We start from the raw sequence: 24831 nt of genomic DNA, 5'->3' as shown, positions 1-24831 counted from the left end.
ACTTTTCGAATATGACTTTCTGAATGGAGGATTTGCCGCTTCTGCAGCCGTGTCAGTCCCTCGCCGCCTCGCCATGGCAGATGAAGCCGCGCCGTACCTTCGCATGCCCATGAAGAGCACTTTGGGGTTGCCATGCCGCCGCCTGTGGCACGGTCGACTGGCCGCATCTTGGGCCGTGTCGCTCGAGTTGCTCTGGATGTGTACTTGATTAGCCAATCGCCGTTGCTCGCGATAGTACGCCGTCAGCCAGTCGTTGTCCTTGGGCGAGCTGTGTGATGATGCCGTCGAGCTGGTGGGCACACTGGGACCACTCGAGGTCCCTGTGTTGAAGATGAGTTCGAACGGGTTTGCCTTCTGCTCGGGACCGGGAGTTGGTTTAGGCGAGAGAATGTTCTCGGAGAAGAGGGTGCGCATGGCGGGGACTGCGTGGGTGGAAGTGTCAGAAGGGATGCTGGAGTGCTTGCTGTTGACGCGGTGGGGAGGGCAGGCAGAAGAAGCTGGAGAGGAAGGAGGGTGGCGGGAAGAGAGCAGATATGGGCAGGTGCGAGTGGGCCGTGGCACAGTACAGGAGGTTGCGCTGCTGGTCGAGCATTCTCACGAGATCGACTGAATGAATGAATGACCTCGCAGGACCGTAGTACCACACTAGACGTCCGCACTGAGGAGAGTAGAATGGATAGACTTACACAATACCAACGGCGGTAGGCAGCCGCTGAGAAGCCGTCTGATAGATCACATCCCTCTCGCTGTCGCGCTCTCTCTCTTCTCGCTCTCTTACACACACACTGTCTTTCTGTCTCTGTCTCTCCCCTCTCTGCGTCTTCTGCTCTCTCTCCTCTCTCTCTCTCTCTCTCTCTCCCTCCCTCCCTCTGTCGCTCACTCGCTCGCTCTCGCTCTCGCGTCAGAGTGGCACAGTCCGCACGCACGGCTTCATCACCGACAGCTCTCGCACGCAGGCAAAGGGGAGAGGGCAGTGGTCATCATCGCGAGCAACGCGGTGCGAGGACAGACGCGGTGGCGACCAGGGCAAAGCATCATCATCATCATCATCATCGGGCATCGGGCATCGGCTGACTGTATACAAAAAAGGAGCGGGATAGCCTCACCTCCATCGTGGCAAGCTCAAGTCACATACCGCCACGAGACGCTGAACCGTTTGATAACCAAGGCTGTTCCTTGCTGCGCTCGCGGAACACGGCTCACACACCGCCACTCGCTTCCCCCGACGCCTTTTTTCCCAGCCTGCCGCGAGCGAATGAGAGCCCCCGAAGTGAGGTCGGTCGAGGATGATAGGGCGTACAGTATACACTGTATCGATAGTGTGGTGCTGCTGCCGGTACTGTGAGTCAAGAGATGCCGACCGCAAATCCTCTGCTGCAGTCCCAGTAGTGCCGAGATTTTTTTGGTGGCAAGTGGGTGCAACAACCTACGTGTGATGTGATATGAGTAGTAGTACCCGACGGGTATTTTTAACAGCCGGCCGGCCGCGCGGGTGCTCCGTTGCTTGGCTGCCCAATGATATGTGGTCCGTTGTGCCTTATCCAAGTTATCCCTTGGGCCTTGAAAGGGGCGGGGGGGTATCTCCTAGGAGGTTGTAGCGATTGTGATCGATCGTGAGATGTGGTAGGGCGGCGACGTGGGACAGATGCAAGATGTGTACAGTAGTGGCACCTTCCTCTACTGTGCCGCTTCGCCTTCCTCTACTTCTTCTACGGAGCTAACATTCATAATATTGTGCCGCAGCCACATGCACCAGCGACGAGTGTCACACGCCCGCGGAGACACCTGTCGTGCGATCTTTGCCAAGCCCCACCACACATCGTCTGCATCCCACTCACAAGGGCATGCCGCCACGAGGCACAACGTGTCTGGCTATCGAGATGCTAGCAACTAGCCAACTAGGTACAATAGGAGGTACGGTAAGGCAGTAGGGCAGAGAGTATACGCTGTGCCGCACGCTGCACTACGTCGTACAAGATGACTAGGGCTACCACCATACATATCCTCCTATACACCACACCCACCCACCCGGAGCTTATCTTCTATCACATGCCTACCTGCCTACAGACACTAGGAGCTATGTACCTGGCAGATTAGATAGGTTGCGTTGCGCACTACAGACGCATCGAGTCTCTCATCTCGTTCAAGAACGCAATAGACGCATTACGATAATCGTCCCTGATGATATCCACTTCCGTCTCCGAGAATCGGATCGTCGCCAGATGCTCGGCGTCCCATTGCGGCCATTCCGGTAGGTCTTCCTGGCCGTGTTGATTGGGATCGAGGTTGTGGATGAAGGACACCAACACTCCCATCATGTGGCGACTGTTCAGACTCAGCTCGGGAGGGAGGGTCCCGAACCAATTGAAAAAGACATCAAACGCGTGAAAGGATCCCAGGACGGGAATGTCTGTTAATCCGAGACCTCCTCCTCCGACCAGATCACCCAGTACCGTGCTTCCCAGATCAGACAGTGGAAGAGAAGCCTCAACTTGATAGTTCCATTTGGGTGCCGTGTGCTTTGCGAGCAATTGTCGGCGTTGCGACTCGAAGCTGTAATCGCCATTGATGGCAGCGAGACGCTTGTACTGTGACGGAATCGCGTAGAGCAGGCCCGTGCCAAAAGGGGATCCTTGGGTGGGATCTTCGGGGTACTCTTCCATCAGACGATCCAGTTGTGCCTCGGTCATATTAGGCCACCAATACGTCTTGAAGTAGTCCTTGACCAGCTCGGTTGTCGTGATGTTGAGCTGATTTGTGAGCGAAAACAGTGTGCCTTCGTCCCGCATGTCGCCGTACATGATGGGCACATTGGCGATCTTCCCCGCTGCCACAAGCTGGTCGGGACTGTCAGCGATGAAATGGCCGTCCGGCCGAACCGTCCAGGCGGATGCAAGGCTTCGGAAGCCGAGTAGGAAGTTATTCACGGTGTTCATGTGAGCGTACAAGAGCTCGTACGGCGCCTCTCGAAGGCAGGCAATCTTGTCGGCAGCATCGCCACATCCGACGTACTGTGCCATGTCGTCAAACATTGGCTGCTGTCGCGATGGCGGATCGACTTTTAAGGGACCGCCGGATATTCCAACTGCACCGCGGAAGAGACCTTCGTGATCTCCATTGTTGGCCACCAGATGTGTAGAGACAGACCAGCTGCCTGCACTTTCCCCCATAATGGTCACTTTCGTAGGATCTCCCCCAAACTATAACATGTCTTGTCAGCGATTGCCGGTAACATGACAATTGCGTCTGTAGCATACCGCGCGGATGTTTTGCTGAATCCAGCGCATCGCAACTCTCTGATCCTCGATGCCAAGATTGAGGAGTCCCTCATCGGCCATCTCTTGCGAGGCGGAAAAGCCAAAGTGTGCGAGACGGTAATTGATTGAAGTGAAAATGATCGGCTGACCCATCTCAATACTCTCCTGCACAAGTCGATTGCCTTGATAGAATACCCCCGGCACGGCGGCTTCTCCGAGCAATGAAGCACCCGATCCCGTTTCGAAGCCACCGCCATGACTGGAACAAATAAAAAGTCAGCGGGATACATGCAAGCAAGAAGCTTGCACCTCGAGGGTCTCGACCTACATCCAAAGGACAACTGGGAGGTCTCGCAGAGTCTGATCCTGAGGTCGCGCAATGTTGATGAATAGGCAGTCTTCCGATTGCTGCAGAACAGCCTGTGTGAGAGGTAATGCCTGCAGTAAGCTGACCACCTCTCCGGCGAGCCCAATATCTGGTGCCAGGGCGGAAGGGATCACCATATGCTGTGGGCACGACTGACCATACTCGCTCACATCCTGGACTCCTTCGAGCGTCGTGTTGAAGAGCTCGGCGTGGTCGAATCGACGTGCAGTGGCATATCTGATGCCTATGCCGCATCTCGTTAGGTGTCGAATCAATCATCGCGTGAAGTTCAAGGCAGTTCTTCTTACCAATATAGTTCGACGTCTTGGTGCGATCGTCTTCTTTACCTTGGAAGCTTGCGTAAGTTGTGTTCACAATTGGTGAAGAGCCCCCTGACCACAAAGTGGAAGCACTGACAAAGCTCAAGGGGTTGTCCGCTTGGGCCGTCACTGCTTCAATGAAGGGTAGCAAAAGAGCGACTGAACAACGCATGGTAAGGATATGTCCAAGAAACCTGTATTGCAGTTACAGACCAGAAAGGCGGCCATCTCCAACCAGATTTTGCCCCTGAAACTACCTATATCATTCTATTCAATTTAATAGCCGTAGCTCTTCTGGGCGCCAGCCAATTGGTCGCCGCTTGATCTCCGCGGGGACGTAGACAAGAAGGAGGTCGTTTCTTGTAAAAGCCGTTAGCGGCGTACCTAGTTGCTTACCCGAACAGATCCTGATGAGTCAAACGAATTGGAGAAGACGCTAACGTCTTCCACAAGAGACCGCTTCGTCCTTGCCCACGTGGACGGCGTCTCGGCACAATTGACCTGGACAATGAGGTCGTCCTCGTTTTGGCTGACTGGAGGCTGCGGAAGCATACCATCATGCGGCATCTTCGAGGGTCGCAGGCACGCTGCTGCTGTCACAGAGCTGGTACTAGGTGATGGGTGTCGAGCCACAACGAGAGCTTAGTCGAATGGATCTTTACGACGGAGTTGTATGTATAGAAAACATAGCATCGTGATCTTCCTCGCAGGAGAGCTAGGCCTGGTATGGGATCTGACACTAGGTGTTGTTTAGTTTGAAGGAAGTGGAGTTGATGGGTTCGAAATAGTTTAACCGTAATTTATTCACTTGCTAGCATATCTTGGCCGTCGTCGGGTGCTTCTTCGTCTTCGGACTGTGGGCCGATAGCTGCATCGCGAATCTATCACGTGCTGATATTCGACTGAAGGATTTTGGTGGTCTCCCGTCTGGATAGTCCATTGTTCAGAAGATCGTAAATTGAAGTAGGAAGAGAGGAGGAAGAGGAGGTGGAGGAGTGAGAAGTCAAAACGCCAAGAGCAGCAGACTATCCCAGCATAATCCCCGCAACCAAAATCCGACATCGCTTCAGCCCACCGCTACCTACAGGTACCTACCTACCGTAACTACATGTATTGTCACAGCATACCAAAATACATCCTATGTTCAACAACAGCAGCATTTCCCAAACGAGTCCCTATCAACCATCGCCATCATGGGCGCTTTTTACGAGCTGATACCAGAGAACATATATTCCTGGATCCTGCAACAGAAGATGTTCTTCGTAGCCACCGCGCCACTCTCCAAGACCGGCCACGTCAATGTCTCGCCCAAAGGAGGACAATATTATGGTCTGGTCGACGACAAGACATTCTGGTATATGGATCTCTCCGGCTCTGGTGTAGAAACCATTTCCCACCTCCGCGAGAATGCTCGAATTACGGTAATGTTCCAGGCGTTTGAAGGGTCTCCCCGGATTGTGAGACTCTGGGGAGTGAGTTTTGTTCTTTTCTTTCTTTTCTTTTCCTTCTTTCTTCGTGATGTTGGCGGCTTGAGAAGCAGTATGATCCATCTATCTATGCTGATCAAATATTTGGTGGACTCGGGTTCATAGACCGGACGGATTCTCGAACGAGAAAGTCCCGAGTTCAACGCCTTTGTGGCTCTACACTCCGTCAAGACCATTCCTGCGACACGATCGATCATCATTGTGGATGTTCATCAGGTCGGCTCATCGTGCGGGTACAGTGTACCAACGTACGAATTCAAGGGCTTCCGACAGACTCTGAATCAAGTGTTTGAGAAGAGGAAAGAGAAATTCGATAGTGGAAAGAAAGAAGAGTCCATGGACCGGTATTGGGCATATAAATCCGCTTGGTCTATGGATGGACTTCCTGGCATGCAACGAGGCCTCGACACTGGTGTTCGAGAGGCCGTCGAGCCCATTGTCAAGATGGTAAGTTTTGACCATGCATACCGTAAAGGAGGACGGCGTTTTTTAAACGATTCGATGCAGGTCGGACCTTTCGCTCCTGCAGCGCCTTTTGGGCCCAAGTCATCTAAGCTCAGCAACCAGATCAGATACCAGTTGACAAGGCTCAGCACGATGCAAGTGAATTTGCAGACTGTCATGCTCATCGCGCTGGTCGCTCTGATGTTTGGCTATGCCCTAGCGACATATCGTCCGCTGTTGGTGGAGATGCAAAAAGGAAATATATCGAGGTTATTAGCCCTGTGAGAAGGAGAAGTGAGCTTCAGAAAATTTTAATGTGCAATGTGCGCTATAGTGGCGAGTTTTGATGCTAATATGTGAGGTCGACAATGGCACACTGCCCCCTTCATCTTCTTCCATCTCTCCCTACGCAAGTCTTCAGCACAATTCCAGCAACCCTAAATGGCCCCGACGGTCTTTTGGAGACATATATCAAGGATTCGCGGAGTCACTTTGCCTTTTGTTTGCCTCTGGAGAGCCCCTGCGAGAAGGACAGCCCGAAGTAATAGTATTCTCTACCATCTCTGTGACCTATGTAGAGCAGAGCGTCCGCAACAGTGGGTGTTGCAGCAGTTGGTGTGTGGAGCGTGTCTAAAAGTACCATAGCGTAGCTGCAAGCCGTAAGGAAGGCGGAAACCTCTCTCAAATTTTTTAAGGATACACGAATTTTGGCACATATCTTCCAATGTCGCCCAAAAGCATACGTTACAGCTACATGTATGTTCCCATGTCCCAAAGGTATACAACTTGGCATCATGATACCTTTGCACTGATCTCTCGCAGTCGATCTGCGGCACCCCCGTGGGATCTGGCCTTGCCGTTACTGAGCAATGTCAGGCCAGACAGCCCACTACTGGCAGAGTCGGCAGAACCAGCACGGTGCATTGCAGGTACTCGCATTAAACCACGGACCCCGCCAGCTTTTCTTGCCGGAAGCTCGCCCTCGCCAGCAGTAGCAACGTAAAGCAAGTATTTCAGATTTGCTAGCGTCTGTCTCACATCCAGTATGCGCAGTCTGAACTCGCTTTCGAGAAACACTCGAACGTTTTGATTGATCAGAAATACAGCGTACTCGAACCGGAATCGAGGCATACTTTTGCTGAATAGTGGGTATGTTCGTAGTTTGTCTTCAGCTTTCTCGGTCGTGATCGCATTCTTGGTCTGCAGTATACTGATCGGATCATGTATGAAACTGGTGCTACCTCGAGGTGTGACGGGATAGGGCAAAGGATATGATAAGTAGAACGAGAGCAGCTGGAGAGTATGTGCAACATGACCAAGCGCAGCTGCTACTATTTCCGGTGGTTCAGAGTCTAGATGGTCTGATGTCGGCAGATGCAGACCACCAATGCTGAACGAGAGCACTTTGCCAGGAAGTTGCTCAATGGGGTAGATGTGTAGCAATCCTTCGCAGATGCGACGCCTCTGATTCTGAATAGCCATTACTTTGGCCTGGTGCTCCTCGCGCATACTGGAAAAATCTGGCCTGGTCTTCTGGATCGACTGATGGTCACTCTTGCGCGTGCTTATGTCAGAAGCCATCAGAGCACGTCTAGTACTCAAAGAGGTACGCCTTTCTTCTTGCTGCTTGCGGGCTTTCTCGAGCTGTTTCTCGACAGTCTTCTTGGCGAAATCAATGGTCTTCAAGCGATCCTCGGCCTCGGCGACTTCATCACGATCAGCCAGAGCTTTCTCGTTCGATTGTAGAAGAGCATTCAGGTCATTCGAAATCTGATCACGAGTAGCCAATGCATCCTGAATACTGTCGTCGAGCTTGGACAACCTCAGCAGGGCATCAAAAGATGATGTCGGCAGTATGCGGGTACTTGATAACGGCTTTGCGTTCCTGGGACCAGGAGGCGCAAGCTCGGCCAAAGAGCCTGTGGGTGCGGTGTACACTCCGTCTGTCATTTGCAAGATGATGGCGTTTTCGGGAAGAGGCGAGTGAAGGGTATCGAGCTAGGACCGTCAGCATTGCACGATGCAGGGCGAACTCGACATCAGACGTACTGTTCTGCCCAGATAGTGCAGGCCTTCGAGAGCAATGTTCAATTGAAGCAATTGCTGCCATGCTGTACAACTGCCGCGCTTGATCCACACTCGTAGAGCCACACTGCTAAGGCGGGTGACCCCTGGCCCACATGCATCCCAATCCACATAGCGAAAAGTTGGGTTCATGGTATGCTCGACAGTCTCCGAGATGTAAATAGGCTCTGTAAGCCACGAATATCAGTGCGGCTCCTAGCCATGCATGGCTGGCTCTGCTCACCTTCGACATCTTGCACATGTAAGCTGAAGAAGACGTCCACCATTCGCCCTTTGGTGACATCTTCCAGGCGTTCCTGCCTTCGTTGGGGCGTAGCGCTGGCCCACTCGAGCGTGCTTCGTCTCCTCAGCGTCCTGAAAGGCGGGCGTGTGGGCGCGGTGGTGGCAGGCTTCTGCACCTTCTCTTTTGCATTGCTCTTGCTAGCTACGGGACTGCCAGAAACCGAGTCGACAACACTGCTGGCCCCGTCATCGTCTGCGGCGAGAGCGTTTTCTTCTTCGAGGACTGCGCGCAAGTCGGTTGAGCTGCGCGAATGTCCCATGGCCTTCTGCTCCCTGAGAGCCAGCAATTTGGCGGGCGACTTGAGGGTCTGCGGCAGAGCATCGTCGTCGAAGACCTGGCCTTTCTTCCGTACGGGCGAGGCGGGTGCGAGAGAAATGTTGCGCAGGGAGATGGCAATCAGGTTGCGGAGCTTGCGGTTGGTAGGGAGCAGCCATGATGCATCAGCCCGGCTCGGCGAGGTGTGTTGCGCCATGCATTATTCCGTCTCGCTCTCGTCGCGTCGCGTCGCGTCTCGCCTCGTCCTCGACTCCAGTAGCAGTAGCAGTAGCGGATCTCAACGAGCAGTGGTCGTCAGCTTCAGCAAGGCGACAGGAGGTGGAGATGTACGGCCATGAGAAGCAGAGGAGGAGGAGGAGGAGGAAGAAGAAGAGGAAGAGGAAGAGGAAGAGAGCGGAACAGGAAAGAGTTGTACAAGACAGAACAGGAAAGAATTGTACAAGACAGAACAGGACTTGAGGTTTGTCCTTCTGATCCTTCGACAACTTGGAAGGTAGAGGTATACCTTAGCGTCCAGTATGGGTACCTTAGCTAAGCTGTGTCCCTAGGCTATTTGTGGAACTACAACCTACCTAGGTACCTGGTAGGTACTACCTGTACACATGTAGTTCTAGAATCTAGACCAACGAACGACAGGCTTCAATCCATGGATTAGGTACATTGTAACAAACATTACTTATTCCGGCCGAACTTTTTGTTTGCTGATGACCAGCCTGAGGTTGACAGCAGTTTAGATATCTCCGAGCGGAGCGGTGGCCTCATAGAAGTCAATAGTCGACGACCCATGATCCCACTGCGATGTTAGAGCAAGAATGCTACTATCACTCTTGTCGAAGTCTATTGACAACAAGTCACCCTCATATCGAAATGCTCGCTTTGGCATCATGCAATCACTGCATCACCATCATCGTATCTTGTTCACCGTCAGGCTCGATATACTGCACTGCGCCATCAAGATCTAGTACTCTCCACTCTCGTCCTCTGCTGCCAAAAACGACGCACACAAGTTTCCCTCGTCTTCCCCCCACCAATAGCTTTTCTGGGTCGAAGGTGTCCTCCGGCAAGAAACGATGCAAGATCCCAGACATTGACGAGTCTATGTTCCATTTCACAAGCAACACACTGAGATCCCCTTGGGGTCGGAACAGTATCAGGAGTGTTGAATGGCTACCGGGGACGAATTTGGCATCAATTATCTCACCATTCCCTGCTTGCCCGCAAGAGTCTAGGCTGACGGAAATTTTCTGGTTCTGTTGGGCCCATTGTCGACGACGTCTAGATGGGGCGGTGTTTGAGCTGTCGCTGTGGCGGTACACATCCTGTGGTCCCTCTAGCGACGATCTTACCTGCACGAGGACAAGCTCATTACTCGTTTCTGGGTTCGAACGGACGATGCTGGTAAAGTATTCATCCTCGCTGACGAACCCCATGGACATCTCGAGAATTTTCGACTGAGCATCCCAGTCCTCCAGCTTCACGGATGGTGGATCTATGGGTGGAAACACCATCCTGTTCTGCCAGTCGGTGATGTGCTTGACTGTATCTCGTGCGCGGCCAACGAGACCACTCACTAGCGCCGAGATGTTGACGAGTGACCCTGGATCAGCAACGTCCTTGATTCTCAACGGCTGACCAGCGTGCATGTTGTCAAGCTGTTCGAGAGCTTCCCTTGTACGTGCATAAGTCATGTCATGAATGTGAGAGGCTGTCTCAAATTCCTGCTTGTTGCAGGTTGCGCCCGGCTGGAAACCCGGCCTGTCCTCCATGTGTATTGCAAGCTTGGAGTCTAGCAAATGATGCTTGATGTAGGCGAGCACAAGAGGATAATCAATATTCGGTACCTCTCTTTCCTCAATTTCGATTGCGTTCGACGAGAAGGGCTCTGCTGTTGCAATATCAAATTGCATCTTAAGCCATCTAAGAAAAGCCTGACATTCTCGGAGCTCGCTTTGTATGACGAGCAACATCTTATGTGCTACCAGTCGTATACTATCGATATTCTCCAGCAGTACGTCGAAGTACTTCGGCGAGCACTCGAAGCTGCTGGAATCTTCGTGATACTTTGCTTGACCACGGAGGGCGACTAGTGCAATGCTCAAGCGGTCCAGCGCCGGCAGCAAGTTCACGAACAGATGATTCTGAATGTTCGTATACAGACTGGTCATATTGGTCTCCCATCTCTTCCAGTTGGTCTCGGTGATCATGTCCACGATCCATTCTAGCACTTGAGGATGAAAGGAGCCAGTCATTGCCAAATGGTAGAGGTTTAACGCTGCACCACCATCTCGGGGATGGTTGTTCTTCAAATCTTCGTCAAGCAGATTGACAAAGCGCCTAGGTAGCGCAATGTTGGACGTGTAGTCCCATTGCATGCAGCGAGCTGTTTGCACAATATAGTCGAGTAATGTCTGTATACGCTTCGTGTTGGCAGCAATTACCTGCAGTAGTGGTCCATTGAGTGTTGTCAAGGGCAGGTCAACATGAATTACTCGCATGCGATCATCTTGGCTTCCGCCATCGCACAACACAGCATGCGTCGAAACACATGGGTGTGCTGCGTGTGCAACTGGCCTGTGCGTGGTTTCAACCGAGCCGATCTTCACTGTATCATCCAAGAGAACTTGCACATTGCCATTCTTCGGACATGCTAGCAGTGCTTGCACCTTGTCAGAGCCTGACTTCGATTGGGAGTCGAATTGGGTATCTGTCGCAACCTGGGTTCCGAACTTGCTAGCGCCAGCTCCAGATCTAGGTTGTACCAAGCCATGCGAGGGTATGGCGCTCAGCCTAGGCAGCACCGTCGTAACATCCAGGCCTGAAATCGCTCGAGGTAGATCTCCGAAATCCTCATTGCCGCTGGTTTTCGAATTCTCAACTCCGTCATCAGACCCAGGGATGTCATCATACCAATCATCAGTCGTCAGCACACCTCCGATTGAATTACCATTCCTTCTCCCTTTCACAGGTATCTTGTGCTCCATAAACCCCAGGACGCTGATATGACTCCTCCTGCTCCCCAGTTCCTCCTCCCTCGCCATATCTCTCACCGGTAAACTCAAATCCAGCGAAAACTCTTCTTTCAATCCCTCTACCGGTAGTTCGACAAGACTCAATTGCCTTCCAGATGCTCCATCATAGATTCCATACCTGCCATCACTCCACCCTACGCCTAGACTCGTGCCATCGGGTCTCCAAGCGAGAGCTGAAACTTCTATCGGAACTCCAGCTTGAGTTGCTTGTAGATCAGACCGTTTGACAACGAACGCCACTTGGCCGGATATGATGCGGAAGACTTGAACCTCGAAATTTGTACTGGTGGCAGTGGAGGAGGATGGCGCCACAACAACTGCCAGAAGGTCGTGTTTGTGCGAGTATGCCGTAAAGGGAAATTTAATGGATTGCGGCAGGCGTTTTGATGCCAGAATCTTGGTTTCGAATGACATTTTGGTCTGGCTTGTGTCTGGGCTTGTAATGGTACATCTCAGTGTACTTGATATTTTGAAGTTGCCTTCCTACCTAAAGTGAAGTGGGAGGTAATGAGAAGGAGCTTGAGCACCAGCACCCACTAGCGCGGATCGCGAAAGTGACGCGTCCCAAACGGGAAGGCATTCTCGCCAATTCGACATGTCACCACAGGTCACTTGATGCAGTGGCATTGAATACTGTATGCAAAATAAATCATGACAGAACCAGTTCCATCTGTCCAATTCATGGCGATCAGCGTCACCGGACAGAGCACCTCCGTACGAGTCAATATGAAGCATGAGTTGTACTGGAACATAGCACGAGCCCATCTTCAGAATCATGCTACTTCGTTTTTAGCTGACCTACGAATTAATAGACGGTCAGGCTATGATGCTCCTCTTTGCATGATGCTCTAGACAACAGTGTAGTTCTCTGCCACCGATCGGACATCCTTGCTAAACCCAACATCCTGATCCTCATTGAGCAGAGTCACGCTGCTGATGTCTACTTCTACCCAAGGCTTGCTCTTAGAGAACCTGACTTGCATTGGGAAGAACTCATCGGCCGAGGATGCCTGCGCCTCGAACTCAAACTGGCCAGTGCCGTTGCTATCATCAATATCACCAATTGTCCAGTCAATGCTGTCACCACTGACTTCGTATACAGCATCAAAGCTGGAAACAGAAGGCTCTGAGCTGGCATATGGGATTACCACCGTGACGTCTCTCAGTGCATCGCCGCCACTGAGTTCGTACTCGACAGTGATACTCCACGTACCGGCATCAGTCTCCGCCGGCCACGCCCTGAAAGTGATTGGTGGCTCTCCAACATTCTCTGGCTTGGCGGCCAATTTCCATCGGGCGACCTGGATGCTGTTGTTGGATGGGAAGCCCTTCGTCGTGTCCTGAAGCTGAATTGTGTTGTTGTTCTTGAATTGGGCCTTATCGACCTTGGGGTGTGCATTGAGCTGAGCTCCTTTCGTATCACCAACCGCAAGATCTAGCTTGACTTGGGTGAGGCTAGGATCTGTGATGCGAAGCTGCAAATCTCCCTTGACTTCAAAAGATTCCAGGTCACCTTCCCGTGAGAGACGTGCAGAGATGGCCTCGCCAATTGTCACGTGGATCCCTTCACGATCTGTGCTTGTTCTGCTTGCTGGGACCGAGGGTTGCACAGATGGTGCGGCAGGTACAGGGACACCAGCCAAAGGTGCGCTTGCCTCCGCAGCCTCTGCACCGAGCTGATCGAACATTGTGTTTGTAGTCTTCTTCTTGCCCAACTGCATACCCTTTCCTCTCGTGGCCATTGGCTTACTGAAAGATTGGTTCTTTGCAGCATTGTACGAATCATAGGAGTCGGTCATGCTTGGTGTAGAAGCAGGCGGTGTATACGTTGGATAACTTGGTGCGCGAGGCATGCCTCCAACGCTGCCACTGCCACCCCTGGTTGCACGAGACATCTCCTTGCGCTGCATCTCCAACTGCTTGGCCTTTCGTTTCCGCTCCTCTGATGCCTCCAACTCCTTGTTGCGAGCAATAATCTCCTGAATGCGCTCCTCGTGCGATTCCATGTCCAAGAAAGTCTTAATCTGGGTGAGAGTGAGGTTCTCTCTGTAGCCCAGAGTGACCACCTCATCGAAAGCAGACAAGAGTTCGAAAGCGCATCGTGCAATTTCGCGCTCATCCAGGCTTTTGCATATCGAGCTCACGACCTGAGCGAACAAGTGCAGTGTGTTGATGTCCTGGAGAATGTTCGATTGGCGGTTCGTGATCAGAACCATGTATAGCTCGTCTAGTGGCTGGTACACGAATCGTACATTGTCCTGCTCGACTGTGGTGTGCTGTGATGCCGTGTCTGCGAGCTTGGGAAACGATGCGAGCAGCGCTTCAACTCGGGATCGTTGCATCTGTCGAAACTGTCTGGCCAGGATTGGCTTCCCCGACCGGGTCGTGATGGCCGCTGAAAGGACGACCTAAGGAGTGTCAGCATTGAGGAGGATGGCATTGCTGCGGAAGCATGGAAGGCACTACCATCTTGACAGCTTCTCTGGAGGATGAGTGAGTTCAGGGTTTGTCAGTACGCCGTGCAATACGTTTGGAATCGGAGCAGGCCACTGGTGGTATTCTTGATTCAGTCTCCAGCTGTTCACTCGCAACCACTAGGACGTACCTGCACCAAGGACATTAGGACAAGTCGTCCATATGCCAAGCCTGAACAGGGGTGCTGCGGAATGTGCCGTTCGTCACTTCTGCTTTCAGTGAGGCTAGTTGTGCTTCCGTTCCTTCCTTCACGAACAACTAACTCGCCACAAACTCAACTCCACGACACCCATCGACGCGACGACACCCGACACAATCACGCCGACTGCTCATTTCATGACCTACCGCCCTAAATCACAGTTGTCCAAGCTTCATCTGTCCTCTTCTCGTGTCCTTCACTCGAACAAAGCCTGCAACCGACCGCACGCGCTGTATACCTGTTGCGGCGTCGCCGAGCCTCTTCGACCTCTTTCGATTTGCTGTGTCTCACACATGCAACACTCTGGCGCCTGATACTACGCGACTCAAACGATCTGCAGCTCGCAGCACGAGCATACTATGACGATGGCATTTGCTGCGCATATTATGCCAGCCTTGGAGGAGGCAATGGACGTGTCTTCTCCAGCAGGGAACCAACTTTATGATGGTGATATCGACATCGAATATGATTACGGCGGTGATGCGCCAACTAATGACGATGAGCACATGTCTGAGGATGGCCAGTTTCCGCGGCCCGGCACTGCAGTGACCGATGACTTGATGGCTGATGCAGACCATGCCGATGTGACGAGTATACCGACCATCGTAGAAGAAGAGATGCAGGATAGTGATGATGCAGAGCAGCCACAGGAGCAACAAGTAGATGACGAAGAACTTATTGATTATGAGGACGAAATTTACCCGGATCCACCGCAAGAAGTCCCTGTTGTGGAAGCATTCCAAATTCAAGAGCAGAGCCAGATGAAGGAATTTCCGATTGCGCAGACGGCTGACAGCGGCTTGCCCATGCCTCCCGAAGTCGTAGCAGACAACGATCATGTCACTGAAGAGATTGTGCGTGAGCACAAAGACATCGCGGTAGAAGTGGGTCAAGAGCCAGAAGCGGTTCCTGAGCCAGACTTGGTCGCTGAGCCAGAGGTCGTCGGTGAGCCAGAAGTGGCCGCTGAGCCAGAAGTGGTCACTGAGCCAGAAGTGGTCACTGAGCCAGAAGTGGTCGCTGAGCCTCAGGTTCTTGCGACCTGTGACGAAGCTACAACTGTCGCGGAAGAAGCAGCAGGGCATGTTGAAGCAGAAGGTCAGGACACCGTTGAGCTTGCACCGCAGGAGGCTCCTCAGTCAGAGCAGAGTGTGGCAGAATCTGTTCCCGAGGTCGCGGCAGTCGACGCGTCCGGGATTGTCGAAGCGGTTGATGTGGTGAACGAGAACGATCAGTACGATACAACGCAGGCCGAAACCGAGCAGAATGCCACCATCTCCACGCCTAAGGCGCCGTCTCGACACCCGGGTACGATCAATGTGTCTGGCGGCTCTGTAGCTGACTCACCTCAGACTCCGACTGACCGCACCTTGCATGCCATGTTGATACAGTATGGCGAATATCAATGGCCGTTATTCAAGTCCCAGTCGCAGCCAGATGGCTTATTGAAAGACGATAACCTGCTCAACGTCAGCTTAACTGACCTGCTGAACAACATCAGAATGCGGCTCGCGTCGAAAGTGGACGAAGCAGACATGATCACGAAAGCCCGAGAGCTTGTCCTCAATTTTGACCTGTTTGGCTCGATGGTAGCAGAGGTTTGTCATCTGGCAATTCCATCTAACAGACAGCCGCTGACCATAGCGCAGTCCTCTCTGCACGCATCGGCAACCAGTCTCAACGATGTTCTTGGTGTTTACCTCGCATTGCACGAGAATGACGGTGTCTCCGAGCACGACACTCCACCCCTTTCCATGACGCTAACTTCACAACCCAACTTCAGTCATAACCTTGCCTCCCTCAAGCAGATGGCTGCGACAGGTCTAGGTTTACCTAAAGCAGCTATCGAGATTCCGAACATTACCGCAGCCGAGAACGAGAGTACTGTGGCCCGGACCCATGAGTCTGAGACTTCTGCATACCACGGCACAGCTGTATCTGTTCATGACGAGGATCAAGATCCAGAAGCTCAAGAGGACGCAGAACATGAAGATCAAGACGATCAATACTTCCAGGAAGATGCAGACGATGATAAAACTGATGGTGAGCCCGTCGAGTACCAAGAGGACCAGTACCAGGATGAGGGCGTCGACGAGTACTACCAAGAGGACGCCGCGGATGAATCCGTAGCGCGCTCGGAGGCTCGCGAGGCTGCTACTGCGGAAGGTGATCAGTCGGAGGCTCCAATAATGAATGCCGAGGAAGCCGTCCAACCAACGCCCGACGCAAGCTCGGCCGTGGCTCGTACATCTCCTACGAATGATACGACTGGTGAGTGCCGATCCGAAGACTACATTGATTGGGAGGACGACGACCTGACAGATGACACCACAGAGCTGCGTGAGGACGAGGGGGAAGACGAGTTCTCCGCATTGTTGAACGAGTTTTCAACTGAGAAAAAAGAAGCGACTCCGACGGCTGATGCCAATGTCGATGAACACGCGGGCGACGCAAAGCACGACGAAAGCAAAATTGAACCAGCAGCAAGTGTGGGGCTCGAAGAGGACTACTCGCAGCACGACGTGGGTGGTAATGAGTCTCATTATGATGTAGATGAAGCGGACGGCCAGTCCACACATAATGACAACGTTGCTGAGCCGCCTGCCGAGGTCGACCATAGCCAAGACGGGAGCCCTGATCCTGTTGGTGCCGATCAAACACAGGAAGTTGAAGAAGAGGACCCATTCACATTTGATCTACTCGATGATGACGGCAATGAGCCTTTCGACGATACCGACGATGTGGCAGAGACTGCTCACCAGAACGACGTGGTGAACGACGAAGATGACATCGGCTTTGATCTCGATGAAGATGAGCTAAAGCCCGTGTCTCCGACCACGTCGACCCCTGGACACGGGAAGCGGCCTTACGAGGAGTCAGCAGACGAGGACCACATCGACTTTAGCGAGCCAGAGCAGAAAAAAGCACGCGCGGACTAGGCTCCGACCCAGGATCTTCACCGAGTCTTTCCTTGGCCATATCGGTTTGATGCGATCCCATCGTTACCTTAAGGCTATCACAGCTGGACACCGCATCTGGACATATAATCCAACCTGCGTTACACTAACCAGCAGACACTGACTGAAATGCTTCCCCATCACCATCTGCAGATGCATGGTCGCTCGGTCCGGATCTGACCAGTGACTTTGGAGCAAATCGTGAGCTGAGTTGACGGTGAGTCCCTCTTACTAACATGCACAGGCAAACACAGAACGGGAAGGCAAAAGTGGCGGAGGAATGAAATGAAAAGCGGCGAGGACATAGCATCGCAAACCGGCAAGATGGCACTGCGTCTCTAGTTCGGCGGATGGCGTTCTGGAAGATACCCCTGGCGTTGGAGGCTCCGCGGTTTCAGCGGACGTCTCATGCAATTGAGTTTCTCTGGTTGTCTGAATTGCCTTTGTGCTGCTATGCGAGTGCTGTGCCCAAAATGCGACCTATTAGACACATGATGATGTGGTCTATTGTAATTAGACGAGACTTACATTATGCAGAGCACACGAAAAGTTTACGTCGTCTTCACTCTCGTCACCTCGTAAAGGCGTGGTGCTCTATCGCTCTCGCAAGCTCGTTCGCAGCCACTGGACGTGCAGCAAAAGCATGGCATTCTTGCGCTTAATCTTTCTGCCACATTGAATGGCAGATTAAATCATACCTAACCTTGGGCATACTTCGCCTCCGGAAAGGTATTTCTTTGCCGTGTTCTGTGTATTTCTTCGTGTCCATCCCATCAACAGCGAACATTGCCGCAAGCATGGGAGTGTACCACATCGGTAAGTTACGTATTGTTGTCGTTGGTGACTTTTTGAACATAGGTGTCCAAGCACAGACAAGACTAAAATTTGGCTCTTTTCCCTCACTCAGTCTTATTCAAACTCAAGCCCGGCGTCACCAAAGCACAAATCGACGCTCTCGAAGCAGCTGGGCGTCAAATGGTGGGACAAATACCTGGTGTGCCGTAATCTTCCACACTCCAGCTCTGCCCAACAAATGTTTTCCGTGGCTGATATCATGTTTGCACTTTGGCAGGCCTGATCAAGTTTGATTTTGGACCGCCTCTCGCTTCGACGGCTCATCGTGCTCTGGGATACGACTTGGGGCTTGTCGCAACGTTGGAGAGACCGGAAGATGTAGCGGTGTATGCTCAGCATCCTGCACATCTCCATGTGCATCATTTCCGTGAGCAGGTCTCGGATGATACGTTGGCGTACGATCTTGTGTTTTAGGCTGGAGTGTGGGCAAGACTGAACTTGCCTGGCAAGCAATAATGATTAGTGCCTAGTTGAGTGTTATCTGAGAGACTGGATAAATCAAGAGTACCAACCACCGGGCAAAGCTATCATCATACACGTGAAGGGCGGCGTACCACCGCAGCGTCAGATACCCCTCTTCCAAGGCAGCGGGTAGCTGACAAAACAGCTCGTTTATAGGTATCATTCTAGATGGAATCATTCACGCCGATTGCTCACAGACTACAACAACATCGGCATGGAAGCACCACATCAAACCATTCAATTCAAGGGCAGCTGTGCCTGTGGAAGAATAGTGTACGAGTGTTCCGGACTACCCAGCAATCGCAAATCTACAGCTTGTCACTGCGTAACGTACGTAAAGCATCTCTACCCTTCCCTGCACCGACTGTCAATTCGATGAATATGGTAGATGAATAGCAGATGATGAGAACGCCTGCTCGAAAGAAGATAAATAAAATAAAATAAAATACATTGCTAACGATCAGCTTGGCTGGCTGCTCCAATCTAGTTGCAGAAAGCTCTCAGGTGGACCATTTCAAGCGTTTGCAGATGTCACGTCCAACTCGTTGACGTTTTTCGATACCAAAGAAGACCGGCGATATGAAGGTGTCCCCAAGGAGAATATGGGAGGAGGAGGCATCATCACGACTCTACACTTCTCGAAAGTTAGCGATCGAGCCTTCTGTTCATCTTGCTACACACCTTTGTGGATGCGATATGAGCATAAGGCGGGCGTTGTCGCCTTGGCACTGGGAGCTATCGATGAAGGATCAATGACGGATGAGGCTCGAGATGCCTTTCGTTTATCCGCCCATATCTTTGTGAGCCAAAAGGCTTGGTGGTGCGATGTGGAGAGAGATGGTGTGCCTTTGTACGATCGTTTTTCAAAAGATTTTGGGGCGAAGTTGTGAGAAAAATGCAAAAGAGTAGATGATGAATATCATCTGATCTATGTGCCACAACTAAGAATTGAACTTAGGATCTTAGCATACCTGTTGTGTACAAGTGCTACGCGTTACCACTGCGCCATTATGGCCAGATTGGGTCTCCCGTGTACATTTGATGGTATAAGTAATGTCACTGTAAATCTCATTCAATCCCATATACCGGTACGTGCATTGACCGTACATGCGAGTTTGGATGAACACTTTGTTCTCCAACACCTTGCTGAGTACCCTACAGCTATATAACTATACATCTATAGAGATATCAACTACTATAGCTGAAGTCTAATCTTCTTCCATCCTAGTAATGCCCCGCGACTCACGCTCGCACAGCGCCACTCCCTGAATAATGGATGCGATCCCGCGACTTGCGTAGAGATCTGCGGATCAGCCTTTGATAGCTTACCAAGAAAACAGGTCCAGCACTTCCCGCGTGCCATGTTCCCATATCGAGCGCACAACGACACGTTGATTGACATCTCTACTGCAATCAATCGTCAGTCCTTGCTCAGAAGAAAACTCCACAAGAAATGGCTTCAGAATCCAGCCCGCCTGAAGGCACCGATCCAGTCGCGGCGCTATGCACGCGTCCAGGCCGACTCGGAGATTGGAACATGAAGCTCTTCCAGGACCCTCGAGCGCATCCCAAGCTAGTAGAAGTCTTCCGCGCCTTTGGAATGGATGGCAGTCAAGGAAATCCGTTCGAAGGCGCTAGCGTGCAAGATCTCGCGTCGACCACACAGATGGCCAAGAATCATGCTTCGACGATGAAGCTGTATGAGATTTTGCCCAATGATCTCGTGGGGGACCAGCAAGAACAGTCGCAGATTCATCGCGAGACGCTCACCTTTCCGAGTTTCGATGGTACGGAGCGTCAGATGTTCGTGTTCCGTCCGGCGGAGCAGTCACGACGAGTGTTACCGGTGGTCGTATATTTTCATGGGGGTGGGATGGTGCTCACGAGCACTTCGAACAAAGTCCACGACCGATGGTGTCAATCGTTGGCCGTGCAAGGGGTGATGGCCATCTCTGTCGACTTCCGTAACGCGTACGACAACGGCAAGCACAATGCATTCCCCATCGGCTTGAATGATTGCGCTGCTGCAGTGCAGTACATTTATCAACACAAAGCGGAGCTGCAAATCAGCAACATCATCTTGCAAGGCGAGAGCGGAGGCGCCAATTTATCTTTAGCCACAGCTCTCAAAGCCAAGCGAGAAGGCTGGATTCACCAGATCGCAGGAGTCTATGGCATCGTTCCATATATCAGTGGAGCCTATGGGTGGCCGGATGCGCGAAAACTCAAAGAGCTGCCCAGTCTGTACGAGTGTGAAGGCTACTGGCTCTACACTTCGATGATGGCAGGCATGGCATCGTATTACTGTGGAGAAGGAGAGGAAGGAGAAAAGGCCAAGGAAACCCCTCTCGCATGGCCATATTTTGCCTCAATCGATGACTGCAAAGGTCTTCCCCCTCATGTGTTGGCCATGGACGAACTGGATCCGCTTCGAGATGAAGGTATGGCATATTATCGAAAGCTTCTTGCTGCGGGAGTGGAAGCACATGCGAAGGTCAATTTGGGAGTCGTTCACGCCACATCCCTTGTGTTTCGGAAACTGCTCCCAGAATTTCACAATAATGCCATTCGCGATGTGACTTCCTTTGCCAAGAACTTATAGTTGATGATGATGCCGTGTATGTACTAGTATTACTATCCCTGTGTGAATTAATGAATACAATTTTTTTTTTAAACTGACACCAGCACAATGGTCAGTCACTACTGGTGAAGTCGTTCGTCCTTCGAAGCGTGACACGTATGAAAAGGGACGCGCATTGAGCTCGAAGTATCTCAATCGCAGCTTTTGGGATCAATACCTGGTGCCTGCAGGGTAGTTGGTCTGGGTTGTCCCAATAATGACCACTGCTACCTTACGTGTAGCTAGTGAGTTTCTGCCCATTGCTTGTAAAAATCTAGGCTCTCTGGGTTCGCAACGCTGGTACTCGTCTTGATATTCAGCCCGCACAGTATCTGTTTGACTGACTTCTCAATTTTCTTCCCATTGGTCGTCACCGGTATGTCAGGACATTCGGCAACAACTCCAGGAACGTGTCTTGCAGACAGTTCTTTTCGAATAGTTGTCTTGATGCTTTCAACAAGTTTTGGGTCCAAATTTCCTGGCTCTTTGAGCTTCAAGAACAGCACGACAGTCTCATCGTCATCGGTCTCCCGTCGTCGCCCAATTGCGAGTGCGTCTTCGACTTCATTCGGGAAGTGCTTCAGAATGATATTGTATAGCTCGGCCGACCCAAAGCGTACTCCAGATGGTTTCAGCACACCGTCGGAACGGCCCAGCATGATGAGACCACCAGTTGCTGGATTGAAACGAATGAAGTCTCCGTGATGCCAAACTCCTTCAAACTCTTCGAAATAGCTGGCTCTGTACTTCTTCTCCCCTTCTTCGCCTTGCCAGAACATCACAGGCTGGCAAGGGAAGGGTTTGGTACAGACCAGATCGCCTGGCTCACCTGTCTGCGAAACATCTTTGCCACTAAAGTCCCAAGCTTGAACCGCCATTCCGAGCCCGAGCACCTGAATTTCACCGATGTAGACAGGATGCAAAGGACAAGGGGCACCAAATAGAGAAATGATATCTGTTCCGCCTGTGATAGACCCAAGGTTCACGGCGCCGAAGGCCCGATAGACATACTGAAAAGTGCTCGGTGCTAGAGGGGAGCCCGTCGAGTATATCGCCTTGAGAGTCTTCAGCGACAAGCCATGTTCGCGCGGGAGGACATTTCGCTGTTCAAGGACTGAGAGATACTTTGCACTGGTGCCGAACTGTGTAATACCGACTTCATCTATGAGCTTCGGCATTGCAAGGTCGTCCTTAATGCTCTGGCCCTCGGAGTTTCGATACTGAAATGGGCTGCCATCGTAAAGGACGAGCGTAGCGGCTGCTGCGAGTCCCGATACAAGCCAATGCCACATCATCCATGTACACGTCGTGAAGTAGAAGAGCTTGTCGCCAGGTCGAATATCGCTTTGTAGTATATGCTCTTTCTTGTGCTGGAGCAGAGTGCCTATCGCTCCATGTACAATGCATTTGGGGGCACCAGTGGTGCCACTCGAATACAGGATGTAGACAGGGTGGTCGGGCTCAAGTTGTTCAAAGTGCAATGCCTTGAGGTCCGACTCTTGAGAAGCAAACTCCTTGTATGTCCATACCTTCTCCTTCAATTCGGCAGGCAGCCCTGTCACCTCACTTCCCATACTCTCGACAGTATTGAAGACAACCACTCCCTTTAAGGTTGGTAAGCCTGCCACGATATCTTTCACTTTGGGAAGAACTGGATGTTCCTTCGCATTGTACATCACAGCGTTGTCTGTGAATAGGATTGAAGGCTCAATCTGTACCATCCGATCTAGGACGGCGCTCACGCCTGTATCGGGACTCACAGCTGTCCAAACAGCTCCCAATGAGCTCGCAGCCAGACTTGCGACCAACGCATTTGTATGATTTGCGACATAACCGCCAACACGATCACCAGTCTTTAACCCTAGAGCTCGCATGCCGCTTTGGCAATGCCACACGCGGTCTCGAAGTTCCTTCCAGGTCACCGTCTCACGCGTGGTCTCGGTGGCAGCAATCACGGCGGGACTGTTATCGTCGACATCCGGAAGAGGAAACAGCAGGTTTTCTGCAAAATTGAGCTTTGCGCCTTCAAACCATGAGGGACGAGGGAACAGTATCGAGTCGGAAGAGACTACTCTGGTGTACGGCTTGGATGTACGAACTCCCACATAGTCCCATATCTCGGCCCATGAAGCGGATATGTCTGATATGCTCCATTGGTAGAGGTCATTGTAGGTCTGGAAGGACTTAGTGTACTTGTTGTTGATTTTGGTGAGAAACTCATGGAGGTTGGTTGTCTCGGGCGAAGGATGCTGCCAGAGCTCGGTGGCGGTCATGATGTCGCTCGCTGTCGTCGATGGTGTGGAGCGCGGTGGTGAGACGGCAGCGGAGGTCTGCCATGGCGAAATGTCGTAGCATGTGAATCGGAGGGACCCATTAGTTAAAAAATGTTGGGAGTACCAGGCGGGTGCAGCGGGAGTGGAAGTGTTCCGCGGCGCTAGACTAGAATATCGGCTGTCTATTCTGGAGAAGAACTATTCGGAGGTACCTCCTACCTTCATGTACCCACCTCCTAGGTACATCTCCGGTATGTGGAAAGAGACGGGACGATTGAGAAGAACAACAACAGCCATTCTGCTGCGCATACCATACATCAGTCACGTTCGAGAGAACGTAGCGATTCCGCTTAGAAACGCCGCCAAGCCACCAAGCATCCATCGCAAATTGTTCACCTTGCGCCAACAGAGCACCAGCTCCTTCATGTTGCTCTTTTCTGCCCACGCTCTGCTCCTCGCCGTACCTCCATGACGGTGCGCAGAAGGCTTCCATAACGTCGTCTCGGGCAGATGGAATCCTTCGTCCTTCCAAAGAGACTCGACCCTCCATTTGCAAGCACCATTGATTCCGGGCTCCATGTAAAAGAAGGTGATGGGCACGAGGATGCCAAATATGCAGCCTGCCGCGATGAGGTAGAACAGTCTCTGCCAAGAACCAGAGGGTGCGAGACTTGCGAGGTAAGCATTGGAGATGGTACCGGGCAAGATCAACGGGGGCACCCATAGTGGGCCGAGCTGGTAGGCGTGGAGCCACAGCATCGCCATGGTCTTTTCGTTCGGTGCATGAGCTACGATGGGATCGACGAGAATGAAGGAGTCTGCGTCCGAAGCTCGATTAGTCGGGATGAGCTTCTGCTTCTTGACCTTTGTCAAGTACATATTCACTCTTACATTGAGCTGTAACACCCGCGAAGAGTGTAGGGCAGAATATTGCAAAGAACCGTGCCGAACCCAGTACTGCCGATGAGAGTGCAGCCATGGTCAGTGACGGCATTCGAGATGCAGTTGTAGAGATCTGAAGTGTGCCAGGCTCACCGATATATATATGTCCTGTAGGTACAGTAATAGGCTTTGGTCTGAAACACTGATAATTCGGATCTCAGTATATTTTCACTGCTTGAGCCTACCCAGCGCCCGGAGGTATATATCTTGCGGAACACGAGGGGAGCCGTACTTGAGTTAGGATGAAACAACCTCCAAGTAAACACTTCAGCACTACTGGTTCTGATCAAGTTAAGAAACTGCCAAAGTAGAAAAGCCTCTTCCTTGACGACAACACAATAGCCCCGGTTGTAATAGTGCTGTATATAGCTGCAATGCCTAGAAAACGAGATAAGATCTCTAGAACTATAAGACGTCGATAGGGTGTGAGCGACTACCCTTACCTGCCTGTATTCTTCAACATCTATATAGGTACCTAGTATTGCATCAAGATATTGCAAAAG

The 24831-nt window shown here is 51.8% G+C and overlaps 10 protein-coding genes and 1 non-coding gene across 11 annotated transcripts; 5 read left to right on the top strand and 6 right to left on the bottom strand.

Annotated features, from left to right (window-relative positions):
• Positions 1–2114: 2114 nt before the first annotated feature.
• SEPMUDRAFT_60689 (alpha/beta-hydrolase) lies at positions 2115–4114 on the bottom strand (the record flags this gene model as incomplete). The annotated part of the gene is made up of 4 exons (XM_016909535.1): positions 3933–4114; positions 3586–3868; positions 3258–3516; positions 2115–3200 (listed from the first exon to the last, which is right to left on the bottom strand). Exons 2-4 carry the CDS (start codon positions 3759–3761, stop codon positions 2115–2117), a joined length of 1521 nt encoding a protein of 506 aa, XP_016763758.1. The 5' UTR covers positions 3762–3868; positions 3933–4114.
• Positions 4115–5102: 988 nt separating this feature from the next.
• On the top strand, positions 5103–6281 carry SEPMUDRAFT_147462 (uncharacterized protein). Its single transcript, XM_016904315.1, has 3 exons — positions 5103–5416; positions 5537–5878; positions 5939–6281. Exons 1-3 carry the CDS (start codon positions 5138–5140, stop codon positions 6158–6160), a joined length of 843 nt encoding a protein of 280 aa, XP_016763757.1. The 5' UTR covers positions 5103–5137; the 3' UTR covers positions 6161–6281.
• Positions 6282–6335: 54 nt separating this feature from the next.
• SEPMUDRAFT_161774 (uncharacterized protein) lies at positions 6336–8890 on the bottom strand. The gene is made up of 3 exons (XM_016907957.1): positions 8184–8890; positions 7925–8127; positions 6336–7873 (listed from the first exon to the last, which is right to left on the bottom strand). Exons 1-3 carry the CDS (start codon positions 8713–8715, stop codon positions 6668–6670), a joined length of 1941 nt encoding a protein of 646 aa, XP_016763756.1. The 5' UTR covers positions 8716–8890; the 3' UTR covers positions 6336–6667.
• Positions 8891–9409: 519 nt separating this feature from the next.
• On the bottom strand, positions 9410–11962 carry SEPMUDRAFT_154405 (uncharacterized protein; the record flags this gene model as incomplete). Its single annotated transcript, XM_016907561.1, has 1 exon — positions 9410–11962. The coding sequence occupies one exon, from the start codon at positions 11960–11962 to the stop codon at positions 9410–9412; it is 2553 nt and encodes an 850-aa protein (XP_016763755.1).
• A 331-nt stretch (positions 11963–12293) lies between these two features.
• Positions 12294–14123, bottom strand: SEPMUDRAFT_147460 (uncharacterized protein). Its single transcript, XM_016904314.1, has 2 exons — positions 14015–14123; positions 12294–13956 (listed from the first exon to the last, which is right to left on the bottom strand). Exons 1-2 carry the CDS (start codon positions 14015–14017, stop codon positions 12397–12399), a joined length of 1563 nt encoding a protein of 520 aa, XP_016763754.1. The 5' UTR covers positions 14018–14123; the 3' UTR covers positions 12294–12396.
• A 199-nt stretch (positions 14124–14322) lies between these two features.
• SEPMUDRAFT_147459 (uncharacterized protein) lies at positions 14323–17715 on the top strand. Its single transcript, XM_016904313.1, has 3 exons — positions 14323–15817; positions 15869–16490; positions 16554–17715. Exons 1-3 carry the CDS (start codon positions 14582–14584, stop codon positions 17156–17158), a joined length of 2463 nt encoding a protein of 820 aa, XP_016763753.1. The 5' UTR covers positions 14323–14581; the 3' UTR covers positions 17159–17715.
• Positions 17716–17955: 240 nt separating this feature from the next.
• On the top strand, positions 17956–18550 carry SEPMUDRAFT_80552 (uncharacterized protein). The gene is made up of 3 exons (XM_016910251.1): positions 17956–17992; positions 18084–18170; positions 18249–18550. The coding sequence occupies exons 1-3, from the start codon at positions 17974–17976 to the stop codon at positions 18443–18445; spliced, it is 303 nt and encodes a 100-aa protein (XP_016763752.1). The 5' UTR covers positions 17956–17973; the 3' UTR covers positions 18446–18550.
• Positions 18551–18707: 157 nt separating this feature from the next.
• Positions 18708–19383, top strand: SEPMUDRAFT_60674 (uncharacterized protein; the record flags this gene model as incomplete). Its single annotated transcript, XM_016909534.1, has 3 exons — positions 18708–18823; positions 18981–19078; positions 19139–19383. The coding sequence occupies 3 exons, from the start codon at positions 18708–18710 to the stop codon at positions 19381–19383; spliced, it is 459 nt and encodes a 152-aa protein (XP_016763751.1).
• A 43-nt stretch (positions 19384–19426) lies between these two features.
• On the bottom strand, positions 19427–19508 carry SEPMUDRAFT_t12. Its single transcript has one exon. It is a non-coding gene; the product is annotated as a tRNA-Thr (tRNA).
• Positions 19509–19946: 438 nt separating this feature from the next.
• SEPMUDRAFT_154401 (brefeldin A esterase) lies at positions 19947–23262 on the top strand (the record flags this gene model as incomplete). Its single annotated transcript, XM_016907560.1, has 1 exon — positions 19947–23262. One exon carries the CDS (start codon positions 19947–19949, stop codon positions 21093–21095), a length of 1149 nt encoding a protein of 382 aa, XP_016763750.1. The 3' UTR covers positions 21096–23262.
• On the bottom strand, positions 20892–24265 carry SEPMUDRAFT_154400 (acetoacetate-CoA ligase; the record flags this gene model as incomplete). Its single annotated transcript, XM_016907559.1, has 3 exons — positions 20892–23552; positions 23698–23782; positions 23851–24265. 3 exons carry the CDS (start codon positions 24263–24265, stop codon positions 21356–21358), a joined length of 2697 nt encoding a protein of 898 aa, XP_016763749.1. The 3' UTR covers positions 20892–21355.
• Positions 24266–24831: the final 566 nt, after the last annotated feature.

Source organism: Sphaerulina musiva, assembly GCF_000320565.1.
Source record: "Sphaerulina musiva SO2202 unplaced genomic scaffold SEPMUscaffold_2, whole genome shotgun sequence".
NCBI classification, from domain to species: Eukaryota; Fungi; Ascomycota; class Dothideomycetes; order Mycosphaerellales; family Mycosphaerellaceae; genus Sphaerulina; species Sphaerulina musiva.
Note: the sequence above shows the minus strand (reverse complement) of the source record. Positions and strands in the feature narration are given on the sequence as shown.